Genomic DNA, 26,685 nt, shown 5'->3' with positions numbered 1-26,685 from the left:
TGCTTGCAGAGTTACTGGGTGCTGCTGAAGAACAACATCAACCCCCAGCAGATACAAACTGCACGGTTGTGTACTTCTGTGTGTCGGGGCATTGATGGTTTTGCTGATTGCCAGGTGAAAATACAAACTGAGAAACATTTTTTCATTTTACAAGAAATAACTGCCACCAATCAGAAAGATGACTCAGTAATGGCAACTTTCAAAATAACACAAAAGTTCTCCATGTTCTGAAGCGGTGCCTAGTTCAAGATTAGTGGCCATGTGTCTGTGCGGTTTGTGTGTTTGTGGTGTGGGTAGACTTTCTTGTACTGTAATTATCCTGTCAGATGGAGCAAACCTGATATTAATCCTAACAGGCTAGGGCTGGAAAAACGAGAACAGGGAAAAACACGGAGCAGAAATCCAAACATACAGTCATGTGAAAAGTATACAAGTATACATACACATCATAACAAAAGCTAAACTAATTTCCCCGTGTGGGACAGTAAAGAGTTTGAATTGAAATTGAATTGAATTGAAAAATCATCTGGGCTCTAGTAGGTCTTAGAGTTAGGTAAATACATGAACAACATATGAGACATTTAAAAACAATAACTTGGAGTAATGGTTTGACTTTATCAGTGTCTCACATAACTGTGGAGGAACTTTGGCCCACTGTTTTTCACAGCGTTACTTTAGTTCATGAAATGTTTGCGGGCTCCTAAGGTCCTACCACAACTTTTGGATTTGGACGCCACCTTGATTCTTTTCTTTTTCAGCCATTCTGTTGTAGATTTGCTGTTGTACTCAGGATCATTGTCCTGTTGCATGAGCCAAATTCAGGAAAGCTTTAGGTCAGGGGTGGGAAACTCCAGGCCTCAAGGGCTGGTGTCCTGTAGGTTTTAGATCTCACCCTGGGTCAACACACCTGAATCAAATGATTAGTTCATTACCAGGCCTCTAGTGAACTTCAAGACATGTTGAGGAGGTAATTTAGCCATTTAGATCAGCTGTGTTGGATCAAGGATACATCTAAAACCTGCAGGACACTGGCCCTTGAGACCTGGAGTTCCCCCACCCCTGCTTTAGGTGTTGCACAGATTGAGCAGACTTGACTAGAATATGCTAATATAGTAAGGAGTTTTTGGTCAAGTAAATGCCTGCAAAGTGCCCAGGTCCTTTGGCCGCAGAACAAGCCCCAATCATTACCCCTCCACCACCGTGATTGACAGTTGGTGTGAGACATTTATGCAGACATGCTGTGTTTGGCTTTCACCAAACACGGTGCTGTGCAATATGGCAAAACATCTCCACTTTGGTCTAATCTGTTCAAAGGACAGTGTTTCAGAAGTATTGTGGTTAGTCAGATGCAACATAACAAATCTATTTAAATATGCCAAGTGTTGGAGAGATCCTAATTTGAAGAGGCAGACTGTTCCAAACTTTAGGCGCAGCAATCCCAAAGCCCCGGTCTCCTCTGTGTTCTAGTCTGCTTCTAGGAACAATCAGAATCAGCTGACCTAAGAGTTCTAACATTAGTGTAACATACAGAGGATTTGTCACAATAAAGGTGATTCTAATTCTCTTGTGTTTTTTGCAATTTCTCTGAGCATTGCTGGCCGGCAAAACTTCTACTTGTATAGAGGTGGTCACACTTGCTGATGATCAGCTAATCACCTGCATTTGATTGGGATTGGTAGCATCTGGCTGAATTCCTATAGAAGCGCTTTTAGTTTTTTCACCCACTACTTCTGCATTCAGTATATCTTTTACTAAATGAACGGTCTATTAAGGGATGTTGTTGTTAACGTGAGGCTGTATTTACCTGAATTTAAGAGGTGCCGAGGACTACGTTATTTTTTTAAATAATACTTTGATATGTAAAACCTCTGAACAGAGAGAAGGCATGCTTTCTTTTCCATAATTGTGGGGTAAAAGGAGAAAAAAATTTACTTTTAACCTTTGGCTCAGAGGGGAAAAAAACAACTCACAAAATGTCGTTTAATATGAATATTTATTTAAAAATCAATAGTTCAATACAGAAATAGTCATCTGTTATATGTATTATCAGACAGTCAGTACTTCAACCATGCTTTCTCTGATTAATCACGGTCTCAAAAAAGTACAAGAAATTTTTTTCCATTATTGAGCTTGTGCAAAGAAAACACACTAGAAAGCAATAGAAACACTGACACAAAGTAGATAACGATCAGTTCCTTTGAACAGTTCATTTTCCAGAAGAAGGCATCGCACAATTCCAAAAAGATCAGTCAAAGATTTAAGGCCATTTTGTACAGTTAATTTTCATATAGATTCGTATATTTCAAAACACTCAGTTTTCAACAAAAGGAACTGGTGCATCCTTTGTAAAACTGTACATGCAAACATAGTGCACATTATTAAGAAGATATGACGAGCATACGATACATTATTTGGATATCTTTAGTAAACAAAGATCTTACGTGTGTTAACACCTCACATGATCTAATAAAACACGCTTAGAAAAGGCGCCTCACAGGCACTCGCGCACACACACACACACAAACACACGTTCACGTTCGCGCAGTATACATCAAATGTGTTCACACATATACACACTTGTGGCTTCATGAGGCTTGTCAAAGTTAGTGAGCCGTGTAAAACTGTATGGAAGCTGAGAAAGGTCTGAAAATATGATCCTTACTTACATATTATTCCAAAGTAAGAAACTAAAAAGTAGTAGTGCTTAATTTGAAATATTGGAATTTGAATGGATCGAATTTGGGTTTAATTAGTTTTCTGTTTTTTCAAAGTCTAGCAAGAAAATTTCAAGTTTTCCAATTTCCAGAGCTTCAAATTCAATTTTACATTCAAGTGTCTGTGTTTCAAACCTGGTTTGATTTTAAAAAGTTGAAAGTTTCTATCCTGAATTTCACTAAACCAGGTCCAGCAACTTTTTGTTGGGTTTTGTTGTTTGTTCATCAGTAAACAAACAACGAGAAAAATGGCCTAAAATCCTAAAATCAGAGAGAAAAAAAACAAGTTTAACTATAAATGAGGAATTTAAATGACACAATTACCTGATTTTCACAACATTTTAGATTATGGTGACAACATCAAGTATTTAAATCAGCTCATAATTGACAATTTAGCCCTGATTAGCTGGTCTTCTCATGAAATTTGGTGAAATTAAAATTAGGGAACAGATGTATTTTCCAACCTGGAAAGTTTTTAATGATGAACGTGTGACTACAAGAGGTAGTTTGTTGTTCAAATAGCATGGGTTTAAATCTGGGCAGCCAACTGAAATTGGGATTAAAGCCAAGCTGTTGTTGTAGTCTGCAAACAATTCAAGTTGTAGTTTACATCCATGTGTGTCCAGACTCGTATTATGTACAGCCTGTAGCATATCTGCAAGGAATCAAACAGGTGGGCAACTTCTATTAGGATCATCAAATCAGTATCTGACTCATCATCTCCCTGTTTGGCACTGAATAATGGTCAAAAGTGTTTTTGCTAGAAAACATTTTGACACTTTGGATATAAAAAATTATAATTTATTCCCATTACACAACATTTGTTGTTGGTGGTATTTTTTAAGTATGAATTATATGGTCAAAATTGTATTCACAGGTCACAGTGTGTTTGACCTTTAACCATGCAGTTCCACCTTAAGTCCAAGCGGATGTTTGTGTGGAATTTAAAGAAGCAATATTGTTTTTTTTTAAATTGCTTGGTCCACAGCTGTCACCAGAGACAAGGCAAAACAAAGAAAGGAAAAAAAGAATGGAAATATATAAATGACCTGTTGAAAAGGTTTATTCACATTTGCCTCTCTATCACTCTTCTAGGTTAGATTTTTAAACCGTAGTGTTTCAACTACTGATGAAAAGCTGTATTTATAGGCAGTCCTGGTATTTGCAAAGAGTGTTTCTTGCTCTAGTAGTTCAGGGAACTTCTCTGTTTTTCAGCAACCGGCTATAGCAAACTAATTCTATCTGCTCCAACAGCTTAGTCTGGGATTTTGCAATGTCTCATGCTGTGATGACCTTGAGGTCCACCTAGGGTTTGATCAGGTGCTAACTATGTCTCTGTTTGCTCTGCAGGGACTGAATAGGTGACATAGAGCGAGCATAGAGGTGCCCTGTCTAGGCAATGAGCTCTTAATGTTGAATTATTATGCTTATTTATGCTTTCAACTGAGCAGTTGGCCACAAGAAGCCTAAACCAGCACACACACATTCATTTGATAAATTCAGCGAAATTGAGTTTCTGCTACGGTGACAATACATGGGAGAAGACTGTAAAAAAGAAAGAGAAATGTGAGAATGCAATAAGAAATGCAGCAATGTATTTCTCAAAATACCGTGAGGCTGCGGTGCAATGTAAAGTATTCCAAAGTATGTAAAAAATTCCAGTTACAATTTTTTATTTATTTATTTTTTAGTGTTGCTTTCGGGGTTACTCCTTTTTACAAGGAGATGGAGATAGCACATGAATATTAAAATGTTGCATTCCCACTTAATTTAAATATTGTATCTACTGTTGTTTTAAAAGGTTATTTCAATCGACATCCATATCTCAATCCAAATCTCCGCATTCACACACACTTGTGACAAAAATAGAAGACTTTAAATTGGAAACTTGTCGAAACGGTGAATACAACTCGCATGCGTCATCCTCGTTCATATGATTAGCACATATAAATACACATCGTAAAAACAAAGCTGTATCAAAGCTAAAGGTGTAATAAAAATGCACTCAAGTACAAACACACTACACCCACGCAAAGAAAAAATATAGGGAAAATGTGTTTTTCTCTGCATTTTTGACCACTGGGCTCTTTTTGCTCAAACAGTATTTTGTTTGAGAGCAGCTGCTATTGTTTTACACATTGGGCAGGAATATGTGACAACACAATGAGACAAAACCCCTGGGCACGTGCGCATCCTACTGCCAAGGCAGTTTGTAGCGGCAAGACAGACACAGAGAGACAGGGTAGCCATGTTTCCATTCAACTCTCAAGTAGTGCTACATAAACAGCCAAAAAGCTCTTCATTGAGCTCGGATGGAGGATTAAAGTAAAATATAATAGGGTCAAAAAATGTAAAAACCGAATATGTAACTAATATTAGCCACATTTTAATTTTTTGTTGACTTCACAGTCATGCTAACAGGATCATTCTTTTAAAATGCTAACATTAAGGCTGCTAGCATGTTCACAACGATAATGCTAGCATGCTAATGGCTAGCAATTAAACTATTTGCGATGCTCACCGCCTTGGCGTGTAAGCATATTAACAGTCACTAATTTGTGGTAAATATAATTTGTTTTTAATGATACTTTTTTCTTTTTCTTGTGACTGTATAACAACGTTACACATTAATATGGGAGTTTTCAATCTTTATCAACGACGTGTGCTAGCTAACCAACTGTGCTGTTCCTTGAGTATTTAGCTTACATTTCTTTAGGATGAACAGAGAGTCTAGGTTTTTTAAATAATTTCCAGTCAAGTTAAATCCTGTATGAAGGTCATTATAGTACTTGAACAAAATAAATAAATAAATAAATAAAAAATAACTAAATAAAACCCTTCTTATTTCTGATTAGCATAAAATTCTGACTTTTTCAATTAAACTAGCTAAAAAAGAAGGCTGGATGGAAAGACAGCTAAAAGTGACAAATGTAGAAAAGAAATGATTGAGAGAGATGGAAAGATAAGGCTGAAGAAGACAGACGAATGAAGATACTGGCAGACAGACACTCATCCCCCACAGACAGACAGATGGATAAAAGAGGTAGTGCAGGGCCACTATATGCATGCAGTTGACTGAGGCTACACTCATGCAAAAGTTTAATACAAACACTAGAATACAGTACGGTACAGTACAGCACAGTACAGTACGGTACAGAAGGGCTACCAGGACCTGCACTGCTGCTACCTGGCATGGATGCCAGGAGAGAGAAAGAAAGAAAGAGAGTATTACAAGCTTCATATTGAAACTATATAAAAGTATCAACAGTAAAAATCCTCGTTAGCATTTACTGTAAACAATGAGTGATTTGGAGAGAAAGAGAAAGAAAGAAGTTATATATGTCCAGTTATTTACAAGTGAAATTACTGCTCATTTAAGATCATGTAACTCCTTCATTTGTCTGGAGACATTCTCTTTAAAAAGTAAGATCAGCCATTTTATACTGCTTTTCCTTTTTTCTTATTTCTGCCACAATTTGAATTGAGACTCTGAACTTTCTCCAAAATCTTTCCAAGCATAAAATAAGCAGGTAAAAAAAAAAAATCAAAACAATGACAGGAATGCTTGACAGTGGAAGTAAACAGACTCTCATCTTCTTTTCCTGCCCTCAAAAGCGTCACTCTCCTGGCCCGGCATGCAGCTTTCTGAACACATGAAAGACCACTGTGATCCACAACCACAAGGCATGGAGAGCGGCTTTAAGGAAATGGAAGTATTTCGCGTGACAAGTTCAGCGAACCCCTGACTCCAAAACCTTTTCCAGCCTTGCTCCTCAGATCTGGGTTTGGATGGGTTGCCCAGGTGGTGTGTATGGAGGCGGCGCCGGTGAAGGCTTTATCCCACGGGTCCGCATGTAGGAGAGGAACTGGTCTGGAATCTCAGCCAAGACATCTTTGGCGAGCCGGGCCATGCTTAGGATGTGGTTCCCCGTACGATCGATGTAGTCCCTGAACGGGACAAACTGAAAGGTAAGAGGAGGAAACAGATGTTGAGACAGGAGTTGGTTTGAAGAACAATGCGAAATCAATCATATATAGGTTTTATAGGCACTGCAGGCTTGTCAGGCAATTTCCTCTTGCATAATTCTGCGCGTCATAGCCATCAACTCTTAGCTAGCTAGCCAGCCAGCTAAGTCAGCATCATAGGCAGTGTAAAAGGTGAACAAATTTTGAAGCTTTGCCATTAGACCTTTAAAAATATTACAGTTATCGTTAACCAAGCAGAGCTGATTATTTCCTTATTGATTGTTGGTCCTGTTGTAATTGAATGTCACCCTACCAAATAAATGACTACTATCTGCTTTCCATGTGGTTTTACTGTATTTGATGTTGTTCTGCACTGAAACTGACCAGTTAGTCACGTGACCAGAGCTCAAACATCTGTCTGTCGCTTCTAAGACTTTCTGAAGAAAAGCAGTCATAGAAAGTTCTGTCTTGATGAACAAAAATTGGACTTTTGTCATTTCAGGCAATAAAACAGCTCAAAGCTAGAAAGCTTTTACCGAAGACGCTGCTTTAAAAATAACTTTATGGAAGTAGGACCGGCCAACTGATAGGACTTATAGAGGTGAAGATATCGGTGAAATGTGTGGGAAGACAGTTGGGTTTGGTAAAGAGGGGGAAAATGAGAGAAGTCACAGAGAGGATAGACGGCAATAAGGAAGAAAAGCGCAGATGGAGAAGAGACTGGGTGAAAGGAAGAGAAAGGGGGGTGAGAAAGAAGGAGGGTGAAATATGGTGAGGTGGGGTGGAGGGGGGAGCAGTGGGAAGAGCCACACAAACGAACGAAGAAAATGAAGAAGTTGAATTAAGTAATTCATCTTCTTTTTGTTACAAGTGGGAGATGTACTTGTGAACTGCAAGATTATTTTTGTAAAAGTACAGCTGTACAGCTCACCAGGCTAGCAGCTGCCTGTGAGAAGAATCTAGCCTAATTAAGACGCTGCAGAATCGCCCGGGCGGCTGAAACTCTGGCGTGTAGCTGTGCGGCGATCGGGCTACAGCAAATTGTAAAGGTTTCGCCTCAACTGGGGTAAAGAAAAGTCAGAATCTGTAACATCACCTAGCTGAGCAGAACATGTAGAAAGATGAAATGTGCATATTTTCATCCAATTTTTCATTTTTCTCCTGAGACTTTTGGTAATAGAGTCTCCTGACACGGTTTGGGGCTGCTGGAGTGAGAAATTGAGCAGTTGGAAGCTTTGAGATAAGGCGAAAATACAAGCCAGCAGCTACATAACAAGCACCAGTTAGCTCTAGGAAAAGTCAGGGATTACTGGGATCAAATATTAGGCTGCATAATTTATAGTGGTGCTGAAAGCATACGTGTATCCTAAAACACCAGTCACCGTATGATCACTGAAGTTATTTCACTTTGCTGATATAAATCTTGTAAATCTCTCTCATAATGTCCCTCCAATGGAAGACAAAGTCACTTTTTATATTTACTTAATGAGATGTTGTCACCTGCAATCACAAGATCACAAATGGAGACAATTTGTGCTGGAAACACTTGCTGCAGAAGTTAAGCTTCACCATGACACTTGGGGTTATTAGCTTTCTGATAATGAGATCCTGCAGGCTGAGCTGGTGTAATGTTCCCGTACAGAAACGTAGTTTTTCACTGCCACCAGGTCTTTTTCTGCATGGAGCGCTTGTATATGTGTGTGCTTGAGCTTGTTAAAAAAAAAAAAACCTAACTAATGAGCGTGGCTCTGAGGGAGGGTGCGAGAAATAAGACTATGACGGCGGCGGCATAAAGGTCACGGAGGAGGAAAACGTGACTTCTCCGTGTTGCAATCAAACAAGTGGTTTGCTGTGAATGTTCGTTTTCTTCTACTTCTTTTATTTCGGTGCTAAGATTAAAGCTGCTTTGGGATTACCTGCAACCGTGAAGTGATCCCCTGCAGCAACACAAACAGGAATACAAAGAAAAGGGAAGGCAACGAACGCCTGGCTGAACTGGATGATTGAAGGGATGGGTGAACTAATACTGCATGAAGTACGACTGTGACTTTATACATTAAAGGCACGTCTATGTGGCTGCTTTGCTAACCTAAATGACCTTTTAAGAATAAAGAACTTAAGCACACAGGTAGCGCTGTTGTGGCTATGCCGAAGCCACATGGGGAAAATTCTGATCTTTCTGCGCTGCACAGGTCCATCTTACATGGCTGCCTGCAGACCCCACAATGCCCTAGGCTTTTTAAAATGGGCATTAAGCCAGGGGTTAGAGCTGAGGTTCACTGTTCATTCACTTTAATGAGGAAGTGAGACTGAGTAAAAGATGGAGGGGATGGCGAATTGGCTCTTCACTGTTACTGGGGAGCCTGCCATTATCTTTCTGTGTGTGTGTGTGTGTGTGTGTGTGTGTGTCTGGGGTATGAGCAGACAGAACCACCACATGGTTGGTTCTGTCTGCTCATACCTCCCAGGCCCAATAAAAATGCATAGGCCCTGAGTTTGGCTGGAACTGGAATTTTGTTGGGAATGTGCATTGCTAAAGCATCAGCTGATAGGGGTCTTCAGGTGGGTCCCACTTAATTAGCTAATTTGAGCACTTGATTTGTCAGGTGTAAATGAAGCACCTCGTAGCACAGGTATTGTTTCAGCACACACAGTTTGTACAGTTAAATCCATAACTTGTTTTGGATTTAACTGTCCTGTCTTCCTTCTCTCACCCCAACTGGTCGCAGCAGATGGCCCCGCCCCTCCCTGAGCCTGGTTCTAGCGGAGGTTTCTTCCTGTTAAAAGGGAGTTTTTCCTTCCCACTGTCGCCAAAGTGCTTGCTCACAGGGGTCATATGATTGTTGGGTTGTTCTCTGTATGTATTATTGTAGGCTCTACCTTACAATATAAAGCGCCTTGATGCAACTGTTGTTGTGATTGGCGCTGTATAAATAAAATTGAATTGAATTGTCTCGTGGGCAGTGCTGCTCCATGAGGATGGGGCTGGCTCACACCAATTTGACTCAACTCCACTTTCCAATTAATATTCACAGGCTCTATTTACAAACAATCATTTGGCATGCAATCCCAGTGAGGGGACACCCGTATGACCTCCATTTAATACCCTTAAGATGTCTGTATACTCACTTTAAATATATTGTCACAGCAAAGCCGTCAGAACACAGAATGGACCGAAAACGCAGACCCAAGACAGTGACACAGGTTAGTGTAATGAGGATGAGTAACGATTTAAGAGACTGAAGGCAGACCTCACCTGAACAATGTCCCTCTCGGCGTATCTTCCTCTAGAAGAGATTCTGACTTCATCACCGTCTAATTCAACCATGGCTGTAAAGATTAAAGACAAAACTAAGCTGGCAGCAGTTTTTCCTACAAAAAAAATCTAATCAAATAAAGGTTTGTTATTTTAACCCACATGTTTCAACATCTTGTTGACTTACCATCAAATTCTGCAGGCCCTACTCCCACAATGATAATTGACATCGGCAGGCAGGAGGCCTAAACGAGAGCGAGAGGAAGAACAATTAATATTTCAAAACATTCAAAGCTGTGAAAATCTTTACTTGAGTGTAACGCCATGCATGTTCACCCGTGTTGGACACTGTGGAGGTTTTTCTTTAGTAAACAAATCATGTCACATTCATGTCTCGCAGAACACATACAATATGTGTGATCATGTGTGTTTTCCACCCCCGGAGCGCTGCGTGGGTTGAGCCATCACTGTAATTAATATTAGACATGAGACACTCAACTCGCTAACAGCTAACAAATGACATGTGTTTGTGTTGTACGTGGGCGCATTCGTTCAAGTGTCACAGAGTGTGTATGCAGTCCATCGGTGTGTGAGTGTGTTCAGTGAGTAATGTTATGACCTCAGGCTGCAGAAAGATAGATGATGTTATCGAAACATCTCGCTTATTTTTTGCTCCCAGTGGTAGAGGTCCTCAGGTTTCTAATTCTGCTCCGCTCACCCCCCCCCCCTCATATCTCGCATATATCTTCCCCCTTTTTTTTACCCAAGCCTTCTATTTCTCCCGTCGAACCATCAAACCCCCTGTCCTTTGTTGTTTTCACAGGCCCTGAGATGGATCACTGGTTTCAGAAACATGGCTTCCGTTCACTGTTCATTTTGTTTGCATTCTGGGCGACTCTGGACTTGACAGTGATGGAGAGGATGGTGCGAAGGTTAACCACATGTTGGCAAAAGCAGCACAGCAAACACACATTATAACAGAAGGAACCGCTGCCAGTCATGGATGTCGTATCAAATGCGAAATTCTATTTTTTATTAAATTCCCTCAACTGTGCACAGTTCACATGCGCTTTCACCCCTCTGCTCATTTGCACACAGTTTTGTCTTGACTGTAAATGTTTACAATCCAGAGTATTTATTTATGTTTAAGATTTGGTCCACAGTTATTTCGGCGTGTTTCCTAACTTTTCCCACCACAACACCGCATGTAACCAGCACAACAACAGAAAACTGTGACTGCTACCCGTGCACTATAGTGCACTAACCCTGATGTGTGAAAAGCACACTGTGACTTGCTGTACATGCTAACCCAGTATAAAAGGAGGATGTAGCCATGGCGATGTCACCCGCTGGGTTAGGCCTCTACACTTTGAAGCTTCAAAATGAGCCATCACACAGTTCTTATTGATGGTTTTTTGAAGTTACTATATTTGGACAAAAGGGCTGAATTATCTTGGTTTGCAAGCTGTCTCCACAAAGTGTACAGACATGCATTGCTCAGTAATAGTCTAATAGTATATTAGAATTTCTCTCAACCGAAGCACAAACCACACAGCTATAACATTAATCAGATAATCCATTAAAAATGCCCCAACAGGCATAAACACAGTAGAGAGGTCTACTTCAGTGAGTGAAATTAATAGAGGGAAACTAATAAACACATATCAGAGCCAGCTCCCTGTGTTGGGAAACCTGTCAATTAAAACAGCCATGCTCCCAATCCAATTATCCAGGTGGATGAGCTTTAAAGAAATCATCCCACTCAGAATTCTAGAAATGAAGAAACTATCCACAGAGGCCAAAACTTATTCTTGTATGAGGCTATAATTATGCTTTTTAATGCTATAAAGTTGGCCGTTTTAACATGAGAGTCCATGAATACGGACTCGAGAGGATCTGCAGTTTTTGCCACTTCTGCATTTTCCCCTGTTCTAACCCTCAATGATCAAAACTTCAGATGATACAGTAATCATCGAGCACAAAGCAATTTTCATCTATTTAGGGATGGGAACATCATCAGTGCTAACAAACTATCTAGAAGTGTGAGATTTAGATTGTTGCACCTTTAGCTAATCAGGTTGTGTTTTGATGTTTGATGGTTGTAGTGTTGTGGTGTTGTAAATATATGCGAAATGGGGCAGCTAGCATGATGGTCACGGTCATTTCTCTTTGCATTCGCCTCCATGGTGATTCGTTGCTTCTTTAGCATAAAGTACTGCTTCGTAAAGTTTAATTAAGGGATGAATTGCTTCCTTCCTTGTTTGTCGTTCATGTTTTCATTATTTCCTCATTCCTTCAGCCAGTTTTTGGTTTTGAGTGGCATTGGCTTTATTTACCATTATTATAATTAAACTTTTGCAACTAATATTTCTTCAAAGGGTGAACTTTCTGAGAGGTGCAGGCTCAGGTGTTCACAGCTGCTCTGCACGTCCTTACATTGACAATAGATTCCTTGGTCTGGGCCATGTCTGAGATGACCCCGTCTGTGATGATGAGGAGCACAAAGTACTGGGAGCCATCCTTCACAGATGCTGCGTATCTGTACAAAAACACACAAAGAAACAATTTGTGGTTATTTCTGATCTCCTTACATGTTTTTGTTACAAATACAGCTCATTACTTGAGTAGATTATGCATCACACTGTGTAGTTTAATTACATGTAAAGCATTTAGTGGCTTTATTTAATAAAGAGCAGAAACAGATCTGTGAAAACAGGGTGGTATTGATGCTCTGGATAACAGGATAATCTGTCAAACACATCTTTATGTCAGTTTCACAGATTCTTGTCTTATTAAGAATTTTAGCCACTCTGTTACCAAGTGTGTCCTTTCACTCCTGTCTGAGTCGTGACCTGATATTATTCCAACTGCTTCAGTTTCTTTCAAGCATCACCTTTCTGTGCAGCAAGCTACGTCTCCATCTCCTAATAACTTCCACTATAGACCATCACAACACTGTAGATAGAAGGATGAAATATAGCAAAACAAGTCGAGTCAGAGACAGCGAGAGACCAAGGAAGACAAAGTCGATAATTACTAAGCTGTATGGGGGAGTGGAGTAAGAGATAGCAGAAATGATAAATGGGGGCTGTGCTATCAAAAAAAGAGATGCAGAGGCTGGACGGGACTTAAAAGAACTGCAAGCCTAAAGTTGATAAATAAGTCTTACAGTTGCAAAAAGATGTTACGTGTCCCCATAACAACTAGAGTTTAAAGTTTTTAATGAGGTTATGAGGAGGAATTTATGCAATGTGTTCTGATTAGTTACGTTCTTATCTCACACAGCTGAACCAGGTCTGAGAGTTAAAACTTTTAGAGCAAAAACAGAGTTAATGATCTGCAGTCTGGCTCGGGGGAGGATAGAAGTTTATGAAAAATGCAGCCTTGTTTACGTCTCTGAGAAACGCTTAACATATTTATGTTTAAAGACTTGGTGATATATATATATATATATATATATATATATATATATATATATATATATATATATATATATATATATATATATATATTAGGGGTGCAACGATATTCGTATCGATATTGAACCGTTCGATACAGTGCTTTCGGTTCGGTACGCATATGTACCGAACAATACAACATTTGTAATTTATTTTATCAATTCTCCTTCTGACGATGCTGTCTGTGTTGAACGCTCAGTGAATCTGTGTTCGACTACTCCGCCTAGGCTGCACTGTCCAGCGCAGATCCACTGAGCGCTCAACACAGACAGCATCATCAGAAGGAAGAGCGCAGGGCAAGCTAGCGAGACCGAAGTTAAGCTCTCCTTGCAACAGGCAAATTGAACCTCATTCAGATCTGGCGTTTGGAATTATTTTGGTTTTCATGTGGCGTATGACCCTGAAGGTAAGCGAGTCATGGACTAAAGTAAAACAGTATGTTGGATGTGCCATGCAATGCTCAATTACATTGGTGTGAACTAGTGTGTTAGCGCAGTTAGCTCGTTAACGTGTTGGCCGTCTAGCCCCATGCACGGAGCGATCGGCGGTAGCTCGTTAACGGAGATTTGCCGTGTTGTGGCGTTAAGGTCATTTCAACGACATTAACCTGAAAGCACTAGTGGGAACACAACGAATATGACTGCACATTTACGCCGACATCATCCTAGTGCAAAGACAAGTGGAAGCAGACAAAAAAAAGCAAGCATGCTACTAACTTTAGCTGAGTCATTTAGACAGTTGTTAGCACATGATTCTCCTCATGCTGCTGAGAATATAGCCCAGAAGAAGCGGATAGTATAGCTTTTATTTTGGAAAGAGACATTTCTCTGTAATAAACTCTCTTTTCCAAAGATGAGTGATTCCTCAATCAGATACAGGGCTCGCAATATCGCTAGCCCGACGTCCCGGAGCTAGCGATTTTTTTCAGTCGGGCTACCAAAATCTATCTCTTCCCTGCCCGTCGGGCTATTGTAGGAAGGAAAAATATATGTCAATGCTTTTGCATTCTTTCAGAAATGTAGCTGGGTAATTATGTCATTGGCATCGGTGAGCCACTGTCAATATGTGACATATTGAAGTCGCGTTTGAATTTGCGCTTGTTTTTTTGCTTTCACTTTGCAATCGCGCGAACTGTGTATAGAGAGCGACAGCACTGATCTGTGAGTGATGATAATTTGCACACCAATTCCTCTGACATCGTCTTATCAATCGTTAGCTTACTATGCAAACATGACAAGTGAAATCTCCCGCAGCTTAAACATGTGAGAGGTTGATCGCGCAGAGAATCGCTGAGCTTATGTGAGTGCGTGTGTAAAAGCATTTCAGTTCTGCTGAGCCAAATAAGACAGGTCAGGGTGAAGAAGTGACAGCCAAAGAAAAGCTTACCACAAAACGGAGAAGTTATGACAAATCAGACTATAAGGCAAAAAGAAAGTGCAGCTTTATGGTTTCATGGACAAAAGAATTTCTGTGGCTGCAATATGACGAGCTAAATAACCAGGGGTGCACATAAGTGGTCCGCAGGTGCGCATTCGCTGTCAAAATAAAAAACACGCACAAGGGTTAGGGTTAAATTTAAAAACTGTACTTTTGAGTTAAAATATATATTTATAATTTTAATAAATGACAAATTAAAAATGCATGAACATTTTTTTGTATCGAAAAAATATCGAACCGTGACACCAAAGTATCGAACCGAACCGAACCGTGAATTTTGTGTATCGTTGCACCCCTAATATATATATATATATATATATATATATATATGCATGCTGCAAGCATACATGCTGCAGTTTTGATTGGGTTTGTTATTTGAACTGAGGAGAAGAATATTTCAGGCACAGAACAAAAGCAGCAAAATGAACAGCTTCACTTTGTTTAAAGAACTGGCCTGGCTCTGAGTCAGGGGTAACAGAGCTGTGCTGTTTCTTATTGTTACTATTCAATTCAGTTAAATTTTATTTATATCGCTCCAAATCACAACAACAGTCACCTCAAAGCCCTTCATCTTGTGAGGAAAAGATCCTACAAGAAATACAGAGAAAACCCCAACAAACTCCCCTTTCACCCGCTGGGCCCATGTCCTCATTTGAGGTTTGACAGCGGTTTAGTAGATAAAGGTGAAAGGCTTGGACATGAATTGAGCTGCGGTTTGGGGACTGGCAGTGGCTCACGGGCCTGGCAGATCCCCATAGTTTACCCATAGTACTACATAGAAGTGAAGAAGTGAAAGAATTGAAAAGGGGAGGGAGGGTGGGGCACGTAAACGAGAACAAACAGCTTGTAGGACTTGGGGAACCTACATAGATGAGAACCGGAAGGAGCGTGTTTGGAGGTGTGGTCCTGCTCCTAAAATTCAGATACTTTATCTCCAATTAACAAGAAGAAACCAGCAGAACAGGTTCATGGAGGGACACAAGACACAAAACATGCTGTGGAAATGCAGAGTGGTGTCTAAAAATAGAGCAAGTGAAAATTCCAGCGTAATTACGGGAGGATTTAGGGTCACCTGATCCAGCTCTAACTATAAGCTTTATCAAAAAGGAAAGTTTTAAGCCTAATCTTAACCTCTTAAGCCCCAATGCTCCAGATACAGGGGCATTGTCTGTCCCTGTGTGTTGGCCCTGCGACAGACTGGCGACCTGTCCTGAGCTGTGTGCGTGTTTGAGGTTGCTCATGCCTTGGTGGAGAGGACGGTCTTTGAATCATTTAACATGTCTGACTTGTTCTCTTTTGCTTCGTGACCAGCTTCTAGACTTTGGTGTGCTGCTCTTCCTCTTGATGGTAAAGGCGGTTTGTCTGTTTCCTTTAGTTTAATCAATAATAAATACCTTTTGATTTAATGCCAACTTTGCCACCTTGTCTCCTTTGGACACTTTTTTACTTCCCAACAACCACTGAATATTTTATGTGACACATGGATGTATAACCTGTGACCAGCTGCATCTCCGTGTGGTTCAGCAATTGCAGAGTCGGCAACCTCCGCCAGCTACAGCGGATTGTTAAAGCAGCTGCCAAGATCATCGGAACATCTCTCCCTCTGCTATGGGACTTCTTCCACAAGTGCTGCATCAGTAAGGCCTCCTGGATCGTGCTTGACCCCTCACATGGACTTTTTTCTCTCCTTCCAATATTCAGATGCTATCGCAGCATCGAGGCCCGATCCTCCAGACTGTAAGATAGCTTTTTCCCCACAAGCCACCGGACTCTTGAACTCACTACAGGCTCTCCCACTCCCCCCAACAAACACACCCACACAAACTGTTAACTAACTGCCTCTATTGCACTCCACATACCACTGCCTTTGTAACCCAGATGCTGCTCTATGGACAATCCTGCTCTCAAGAATCCTGCTCATGGTCACTTTAAATCACTTCAACCTGTAAATTGTAAACTGTTATTGATCCTTTTACCTTAGTCTTATCTGTGTGTGTGTGTGTGTGTGTGTGTGTGTGTGTGTGTGTGTGTGTGTGTGTGTGTGTGTGTGTGTGTGTGTATATATGTATGTCTTTTGCACTGAATGGAAATGAACTGAACTGCCTCTATATTCTGTACTATATATATAGCAGAGATGACAATAAAGTTTACTTTGACTTTGATAACACACACCACAACCTGGTGACAGGCAGTGCTTTTGGGCTAATTATGGAGTTTTCCTGCTGTACTTGGGCACTCAAAACACTTTATACAACATGCCTCATGTAACCTTACAGGCACCTTTTTCTAACATTCACACATCAGAAAGCAACTTGGGGTTCAGTATGTTGCCCAAGGATACAAAGGGATGCAGATTGGAGCGCCAATGATCGAAGCGTCATGGCTTTATGCTAAGCTAATCAGTTGCTGTTGCTCAAAGGGACTGACCAATGGGTTGGAAAGGGCTCAAATACTACATAACCAGTAATCGAAAATGTGCAAAATACTGAACTCATTACAAGCTGGTTAGGCATCTGTGTTATGCTCTATTTGTATGTGTAAGTACACGATTAAGATGTGAGTAAATTATCTCCTAGATATGAAAAGCAACCTGACGAGAGACCTCGCTATAATTACATACTTGCATGAACAGATTCTTAATGTATTTTTCTTTTGGAAGTCTTTTTCTTGATTGTCCGCCTGCTCGTCTTCCCCCGCAGCATAAATTACGTTCTCATCGGTATACAGACACAAACAAACACGCAATCACCCGTCAGGCACCTTCTCTGTTTGTGTCCCGAGGTTTTTCTCCTGCACTCTAACTCTTCTTAGCTACATTACAAACATCTGCTTCAGAGAGCTCATTACAGAAAATCCAAGAACACACGTTGAGTGTCGGAGTGAAATGTACTCTCCGTTCTTTCACGCGTACTCAAATGATACGAAGTTCATTTTAAAGGAAGTGATGACAATTACGACAGCGTAAAACAGCGTGCTCAGCGTACAGAAAAGCAAAAACCGAGAGATGTAAATCAGACACTTAAAATCACTGGTGTACGTGTGTTACCTGGCCACATGGTTGATAACAGGAGAGAAGTTAGTGGGGCCGTAAAGCTGAACCGACTTAAGACTCTGGTAGTAGGCTTCCATTACACCATCAATCCCTGCACAATATGGGTTCTGAGGGTTCCCGTTCTGCAGAGGAAAGAAGAAGAGGGGATTACCTTCCATGATTGATTTGAGATGCATTCAGCAGGGCCACAGGAAGAGGGAAAGCAAGTGAATCATTTATGTACTCTCTCACTGGATGTTTGGGGAAATCCCATCCGTTTGGCAACAACAACCATGCCACAAGTAATTAAAATCACCTTTCTTCCTCATTCTGATGCTCACTTTGAACTTCAACAGGCTGCTTATTAGGGATGGGTATCGTTTAGGTTTTATCAGTGCAGCTGAATCTTGCATCTTTTTGAAAGAGCGTAAACACAAAACATTATTTTATTTTATAAGCTGGAATATGCAGAAAATAGGTTTAAATGTTAAACAAATTTCTTCACGTCAGAGACAGTTTCATATAATAAATTTTTGCTTGATGCATAAAGTTAAAAGATTACAAGTTTTTAAAAGAGACCTTTTTCTTTTGATTAAATTTTATATGACGGATTATGCATAAAAATAGAATTCGGCTGAAAGGTCTATTGCTTTACTCAGGTTGTGTATCATGTTTTTAAAAAGTAACTAAGTAAGAAAGTAACTAATTACTTTGAAAATAAGTAATCAGTAAAGTAACAGGATTACTTTCTTGGAGAAGTAATCAGTAATTGGTAACCAATTACTTTTTTCAAGTAACTTGACCAGCACTGGTCAGGACAGTTTATCCAGTTTATATCGAGGAACCTTTAAGACAGCAGGATTTACTCTGAGACTGCTGGTTGCAACAACTTTCATTGTCAACAACACCATATATACATGTTTGATATTGCTTTTGACATTTTGGTTGGTTGTATGAAAAACATTAGAACGGATGGTTCAAAGGTCACAGTAAATAAATGCAACCATCAAAGGCTAGAATGACCCTCGAGTTATTCAAATGTAAAGCATAACTCACAACTTTTCCGTGTGACTGGGAACATTTGAGACTCTCGTAAATGAAGACATTTTTTTGTGTTTTTGTTGACAGGAGCTGCATTAAATTCCACAATGTAAAAGAACTGACATTAAAACCTGAGCCTGTCAATTAGCTGGAAAACTCCTCAACTGCTGTGTTACAAATATGCAAATCTCCATAGTACCCGTCAAGCGTGTGAATACGTAACACACCACTAAGCAGCAAATGGACCCGGAGATTAAAGAGCATCCACGGTTGTTTACCAGTACAGTGTTGTCGACCACGTTAGAATAATGCAGGCAAGCCACGAATCTACCTTTCAGCTTTGTGAAGTGAAAACAGTTCAGTGTGAATACAAATGAATAGAATAAATTTAAAAGTGTTTATGTAATTGTTTTAGGGAAATAGTAATTTTCCTCTCGTTCCCTCTCTTGCGCTCTCCAACACTAATCATAGGTCACCTATTATAAATGACTCTCCATTGACTGCAAATGGCTGCTAATTGCAGGGTACAAGTCTCAGTCCTGTACTTACCAAAGCAAACTCATGGGACACCCGTCCATCGGGTGGCAGTTTGGCTCCAAAGCCAAGTGCAGGGAACATCTTATCACTGTCGTAGTCCTGAATTATCTCTCCGACTGCCTTCAGAGCCATGGCGTAGGCATTCAACTGGTAGGGGCTCATGTAGTGGAGTGAGGTGGGCTGGGCTGGGTTACCTGTTGTGGACAGAGACAGAATCTTCAAAATCACAAGTAAGTTAAGTCCAAATTCGGAGATTTCCTTCCAGCAAGCACATAAAACAGACCGGGCCATCATGGATTGCCAGAAGCTGCAGGAACCATGATCACTGCTAGAATAGCTGCCTGAAGTTGTAAATGTTGTTTTACCACTTCTTGATTTTTCGCACATCTTTGTCACAGAGAGCTCGTCCAAAAGTAACCATCCAATAAATCTCTAGTGGTTCATGATGTGTAAATTTGTAGAAAAACACTTGAGTCATGATAGCTTCAGCGATGGAGTTAAATTAGCTGCTAATTACCTTACAGCGGCGAGAATGTGTTGCTTATTTTTTTTGTTTTATCTATCCGTATGCGACTTTTTATATCGCTACGTGGGTTGTTTTTAATAAACTGCGGTGGCTATTGAGGGTTTTGTAATTGGCTGACAAGATCAAGCGCACCTCAGCCTCTAACACATTTATTACAACTACAGTTGAAGAGTTTTTATTTCATTTAATAGGACAGGCTGAACAGCCTCAATCGTCCACCTACTACTGAGCTCAAGGGTAGATTGATAACACAGCCCTTTAATCACGGCCATCATAGCACGTTACCGCCAGGTGTGATGGAGAGGGCTATTAGGAAACACTTGATTCTCACATCTGCATATATTTGAATAAATGCTCTCCAGGCATTCAGGGCACTCTGTGTGTCTAAATGTGTGTTTATGAGAAGACTCACCATTGGAAGCTGTGAAGTCGATGGCCACGGTGAAGTTAATCTGGGTCCTTGTAAGACAAAAACACAGAGATAGAGATGGTTTAAAAACGTCTGACCAGATTATGGCACTGGATCACCAGAGCTCCCATAATTCAGAGGCTTCGAATTCCCTCATACTGGCACTCAAGCAAGTAGCTGTGATATTTCAGTGAATGGTCGGAAAGCTGCGGATGACCAAAAAACATTAGGATTCATGCTTTAGAGATCATGAATGTCGCTGGATTAGTCTTGCGAACAACTGGGAAGTTGTTATCTAAGAGAATGCGGAAGCAGTGAAGATGGAGGAAGACTGAACAAGACCAGGAAAAATAACACACCACGGCACCCGGGATGAGAAAGTGGCACATCTCGCTTCATCAAAACATTTTTAACTTGTGAACCTGCAGGAACAGGATGTGGTTAAGAGCTCTGTAGGCCCACTACAGGTTTTTTCAACAGCAATCCTCACCTCGCTGCCGCACACACAAACACAAAAGCCTCTTTGTCTACCTTACACACGTCTTAAACACCCAGCAGCTCATTATCTTTGGCGCTGCGCAGGGGGGTGCAGAAGAAGAGTGAGCGAGCGACGAAAAGTTCATGACACATTTAATGATCAGCCCACACGGCAGGGGGGCTCTGACATGTGTACAAACAAATTCTATTAGTGAAAAATTACCAAAGTTTTTCCACTTTGGGCTTAAAAACTACATGGAAAAGCAAGTTCGCTCTGATTTTTCTATGAAGGGAAAAAGATCAGTCGCTGCCAGTCAGCTTTTATTAATTAGACTGTGTAGGTGGAGCTGATTGAAATCATAGCGTCTTTGTGTGCTGTGATATATGTCGTTATACTTTCTAATGCTTAGTGTCACCCTGCTAGCACGAAAGATCGAAATGATGGTAAATCCGTCATTTGCTTACCTGCTTCATACTTCTTTGCTGTGAGCCTATCATGATGACTTTAACTCTGTTTTTCAAGAAGCATTCAACTTTTTAAGGACTGTTTCTTACTGTATACATGAATCCCCAATATTAGCTTATCACAGATATATCAGTACAAAATGTACAAATTGTCTAACATAAAGATTTACAGAATGAAATCAATATTTGGAGCAATGTAGAAACTATGTAGTAAAATAGTCCAGCAAAGTAGCTGCAAATCACTTGTAGCTGAGTAGTATAACAAGATGAGGTGGTTTACTCAAGTGCCTTCACTGTATATTGATAACTAGTTTTTGACCTGTTATATTTATACTATATTTAACCAAAATTAGTAGCAATATCAAGGAAAAAGTGCCTTTTTTCTGATGCAAGTACAGGAGGGCCTTGCCTCCTAAAGGCAAAGCACCAGACCACCAGCTTAAATTATGTTTTCTCTCTTTACTGCTCACCTTATTTCACTCTGCGTCATAAAAATCTGACAGAGGAAGTCAAATTTTGTCCCAGTAAACAGGCAACCGGTAATAATAAATAACAAAAAGGGAATGGCAGAAAAGGAGGAATGCAATTCCCAGTTTAACACATCTCGGTGAAACATTAGTGCAAGAAAACAGCAATGCCATTGTTGCATCAGATGACTCAGAACTATGATGTGCAATTTTAAAGCTGCCAAGAAAATAACAAACAAAAGCAGGGACAACATCAGAAGCTCCAAAATGGGGAATATTGGCTGAGTCCTTTTCAGAAGTGAGTTGCAATTGTTGAGTCACTCTCATTGATTAGCATTATCAAACCTCCACAGTTTGACTGGGAATATTTTGGGCTGCAAAATCTACAGTTAATAGCAGGATACGAATGACGTCAGAGTTTCTGAGATTTAAGCGGAAATTGTGCTTCATGCTCAGCATCTATTAACCAGACACAAATCCGAGCAAGACTACGGTTTAACTGGCTTTTGATGATATTTCTGGATTGCAGTCTAAAGGTATAAATCTAAATGTGAAGACATGAAGGTTGTTAGGCAACATGCTGGTTTCCATGGTATATTTCTTGGTCTAGACTTACATTCTGTCTGTCTGTCAGTCGACACATAAATAGTTTTAAACACACACACTTCATTAATAGTCCCTTTTTCTTTATGCCAAAAATCAGCAAACAGCAACTGCAATAAATAAATGATATAACTAGTAGAATATTTCCAACTGCAGTTATCAGCCATTTTTGCACTGAAGGCAAGCAAATGGAGATGTGCAGCAGAGCACTGCTGCAGAACAGGTTGAAAAACAAGATTTTCTGGCAGTCGTGATAAGGGATTTTCACAGGCAGTGGTCTTCACCACAACATCACATCTCTGAGTTTCAGTACAGGGAGAAGAGCTGTGAGCTTAGCCTGTCTTATAAACTAAACCTTATCATTCACACTTCCCTGAACCTTTTCAAGGCTGTTAGCAGCTTTATCAAGTCATTATTTATTTATTTTTATTGGGCAGTCTACATGCCCACCTCTTGTCAGATTCCCCCAAAACTTCAGCAGACGTCTTACTTTTGGGTTTACTTGCTAAAGCATGACTCTAAATAACTGAAAACAGAACAAAGATCCCCTATTATATTCAGGGATAGTGCTTTGTTGTTGTTGTTTTTGTCTCAGTCAATGCATTATTTAATATTAATGACATGTACACAGCTACGCACAGCAGATGGACAGTACAGTATGAACAAATACACCTGACAAACATCTGGGAATATTCATTCAGCAGTATTGGCACAGCAGTGGGTTGTGGGTCTTACCCATCCACAGTAGAAAAAAATATAAAAATAAGATACAATGTATTGTTTTAAAATAAAGGAATTTTCCATATTCAAGTCTTAAGCATGTTTTTTTTGTAGTGACTGAAAATTACAAAAACATTTTCTGTTTTTTCAATGTATAGTTTTGTTTAATTTTTAATGTAACAGGTCAAATCACTAAAACCCTTTGTTTATCATCCTGTGACAACATGTAGCAAACTTTCGAGGACCCCAACAATGTGTTTCTCGCAACGGTTTCTTCTTTCGACACGATGTTCTGTTAGAGTTCAACAAGTAATAACTTCGGCTATAAGATATGTAGTATGTCAGCAGCATTCGGGGTAAAGGAGGAATGCCTCTTGTACTGTATATATACAACATTATACAGTACATAACACACACACCAACTCCAAACAATAATAATTTAGAACCTTCAAGGGCGAAAACACAGTCCTGCCAAGGGTGTCAAACTATGTCCTTGATCCACTCATGGTAGCAACACGGCAGGAAATACAGGAGTGTGGTTGCAAAGGCTGAGATGGATTTAGAAGTCTGACACTAGCAAACAAAAGTGAAACAATACTGAGATGTACGCAGTAATGCACGCTTACTCATTGCAGATTCAGCACAGACTGCAGCCAGCAGCTCTGCAAACCACGCTTAAATTCTGGCAGCTACGAGGCTAAAAGCCACCAACGCTCATTAGCGTTTCTTTTTAAAACCCAGAAAAACTTACAAAGTTGAGGAAAGTCATACAGTTACTGGAACTTTTTTTATCTAAAAGTGAGAATGTTCCAACATTTTAAAAAAATGTCCACAGAAAGACTACTTTCCTGTAATACCCAAATGCCAGTGGGAACCATGTATGCATGAGTGCACTGAGTGGCCTAAAAACAGCATCAGAGGTTGTGTGATGTGACTTCTCCTGATGATATGCAAACAGATGTTGCTGGTTGGACAGTATCCATCTGGCTAGAGGAGAGGAAAAGAGGTAAAGCGAGTGAGACGAGAACAGAGATAAACAACCCATACTTGCATTAAATCTGTTAAATTAGCCAAACACAGCTATTGGCAAGCACATTGGACTTGTTCATCTGCAAGGTGCATCGCCCAAAAGTCAAATGTTGGCATCCCTTTCAAGGGTTTTTAATACCAATCTTTGTCTTGATGTCTGCTCCTCTACCTAATGATAACCTCTCAAGCAGAGCCCCCTCCTGCTTCTATTCTGGTTTCAATGCGCAACTCACAAACCAAAACAAGGGGAAACAATATCTGTCACTATGAGTGACAGGGCTGCTTTCAAAGACACAACTCAAAATGAAAGATACAGCCAACAATTCATCATTTTATCTTTGCGGTCACAAAGAGAGGCCTCTTTGTTGAAATTCATGGGTGGCACTAATGCTTTATCAAAAGGATGAGGGAAAGACTGAGAGCAGCAGTGCTCTGGAGTGAGTTGAAGCTTTCCCTCCCCAAAAAGAAAATCAGTCATTTATGCTAATGTTGCCAGCAGATCAAGTTCCTAATTAGGTCCAAATGAACAATTAGCTGATTGGGATGAAGCTGCAAAAAAAGAGCTATCAATCAGAAGATGACAGCAGTGGGAAGAGAGACGGAGGGAGGACTGAGGCGAGATACGGGAAAACCAGATGAAGAAATTCCTTTGTAGCCAGTCGATCCAGCCCGAGACACAGAAAGGATTTCTAGGAAATGTGTGAGAAACTAAATAGCTGTGTGTCCTGCGCTTGCACACATGGGTGTGTTTACATTTTTAGGTTTGAGTGTGCATGCTTGAGTGTGTGTCTGTCCACAAAGACCTGGTCTGCCCATTATGCAACTGGAGTAAGTGCAACTGGACCATTACAGTCCATTTAGGTTTCAAACAGTGAGACAGCACTTGGCACTTAATTTAGTCACACAAACGTGTAAGAGCATCCAGCTCACGCTCCCAAAGCACTGCCAAGTTTCAAAGTGCTCTCTGACTTGCGGTGCTGCTGGGAACACGGTCTTGTTTGTAGGGAGACTTGATGATGCGATTTCTCCATTAGCAGTTTAGCGACAGAGCAAGTAAACATGCGGTATGTGCCTCTAATATGGATCTCGTCCGCCCAGCATTCAAATATGACTAAACTGTCTCCCGTTACACAAATATGAGAAATACAGGGATTATACTTACTACTTCTGAATAATAATTTCCACATGTGACTGTAACCAGAACTCAGTTGTACATATAGATTGTACAGAAGAATTCACTGGCTAAGTGTTGTGGGCACAAACAGTCTTCAAATGCATTAAAAAGTTCAATTCCACGTGCTGGCTTCTATCAAGGGTTTGGAATTGTACCAATTCTATCACTTCAGCAAGGTCATGTTGTTGAAGCACTTTATATTATAAGGTAAAAATCAGACAATAATATGCTCCCTATGAGCAAGCCCTTGCAACAGCAGGAAGGAAAAAACAATAAAAAACATGGTAGTCTGGTGCATTTTAACACTAAGAGACCTTTGGCTTGTGCTGCGATCGGTTGACAATAACCAAAGGTTAAATGCAGAGTGGTGTCTGTTGATGCCAATGCAGTTTAGATGTCTTCTGGGGTGGAGAATGCATATGTATGAACCAAAAAAGCCACAAGCTTTCTTAAAGCAATTAAACTGTACTTTTAAATTTAATGCATACACCAATAAACTCAGCTGCCTCTCAGACAGACAGACTGGAAATCCACTGCTTTGCACTGCAGCTGGCACTCTTTCTTCTGCTCTGCTTGGTACATGAATTACTGCATGGAGCAGGTTCTGGGTAGTGTGACCCCCAAAAGCTTGCGGTGGATCTCTGGAGCAGAAGACAGTGCCAGCTGCACAGCTGCAGTCCAAGATGTGAAGAGTTGAAGTCCCTCTGGCTGCGGGACAAGATCGTCTCTGCATTAGCACCTCAATAAAACCAAGGACAATAGATCTATTTTCAGATCCAAGCCAGCCGGTGTGGAAACAGGTTATTGTAAGGGGTGGAGCCACCTGGTTAGCAGCAACTGAACTTTCAAAATAAGAGTGTGAGGATCAGAGGCAAGAGGATTCTCTTTAATGCAGAGAAAAAAAATAAACAATATCGAGAAAGACTTGTCAAATATAATGAGGCATCTGTTAGAATCTGTTTGTTAATGCATCACAATTTGTGTGAAAACTAATTGTGCAAATAATATTCCACAAACTGCCAAAAACAAATGTCTAAACTGGTCAGATTTTGCAGCATTCAGTCAGTATAGCGTATTATAGCCAGCTAATTAAAAAGTTAATGAATAAACATTATAATGAAAAAAACAACAACTAATTTTACTGCAAAAACAGGAGTTAGCAAAATCCCCCTGGGTAGTCCCGGATGGAGGGAAAGGATCCATGACAGGACCCTTTTTCCATGGCAAAGAAGTTTCAGCTCGTATGATAACAAAGCTACCTAGCACACACTGAACTTGGGGAAATGATGCAAACAAGAGCATGTAAAAATAAAAAAGAAGGTGAATCTAGAAAAGAGAAGAAGGAAGTTTGGGATAAAGACTAGCAGCCCATTCA

At 40.3% G+C, this 26,685-nt stretch overlaps 1 protein-coding gene across 1 annotated transcript in view; it reads right to left on the bottom strand.

The window, feature by feature from the left end:
- Nucleotides 1–1,980: 1,980 nt before the first annotated feature.
- Nucleotides 1,981–26,685, bottom strand: part of LOC308399566 (copine-8) — a 107,532-nt gene continuing 82,827 nt past the window's right edge. Inside the window, exons 14-20 of the mRNA XM_080886906.1 lie at nucleotides 20,379–20,425; nucleotides 19,453–19,634; nucleotides 17,878–18,005; nucleotides 12,373–12,475; nucleotides 10,124–10,181; nucleotides 9,937–10,010; nucleotides 1,981–6,676 (exon numbers count right to left, since the gene is read on the bottom strand). Coding sequence (XP_080743032.1) covers nucleotides 6,488–6,676; nucleotides 9,937–10,010; nucleotides 10,124–10,181; nucleotides 12,373–12,475; nucleotides 17,878–18,005; nucleotides 19,453–19,634; nucleotides 20,379–20,425 — 781 coding nt within the window. The 3' untranslated portion in view covers nucleotides 1,981–6,487. The remainder of the gene's footprint in view (nucleotides 6,677–9,936; nucleotides 10,011–10,123; nucleotides 10,182–12,372; nucleotides 12,476–17,877; nucleotides 18,006–19,452; nucleotides 19,635–20,378; nucleotides 20,426–26,685) is intronic.

Source organism: Rhamphochromis sp. 'chilingali' (genome assembly GCF_963969265.1).
Source record: "Rhamphochromis sp. 'chilingali' genome assembly, chromosome: 7".
Classification (NCBI taxonomy): domain Eukaryota; kingdom Metazoa; phylum Chordata; class Actinopteri; order Cichliformes; family Cichlidae; genus Rhamphochromis; species Rhamphochromis sp. 'chilingali'.
Note: the sequence above shows the minus strand (reverse complement) of the source record. Positions and strands in the feature narration are given on the sequence as shown.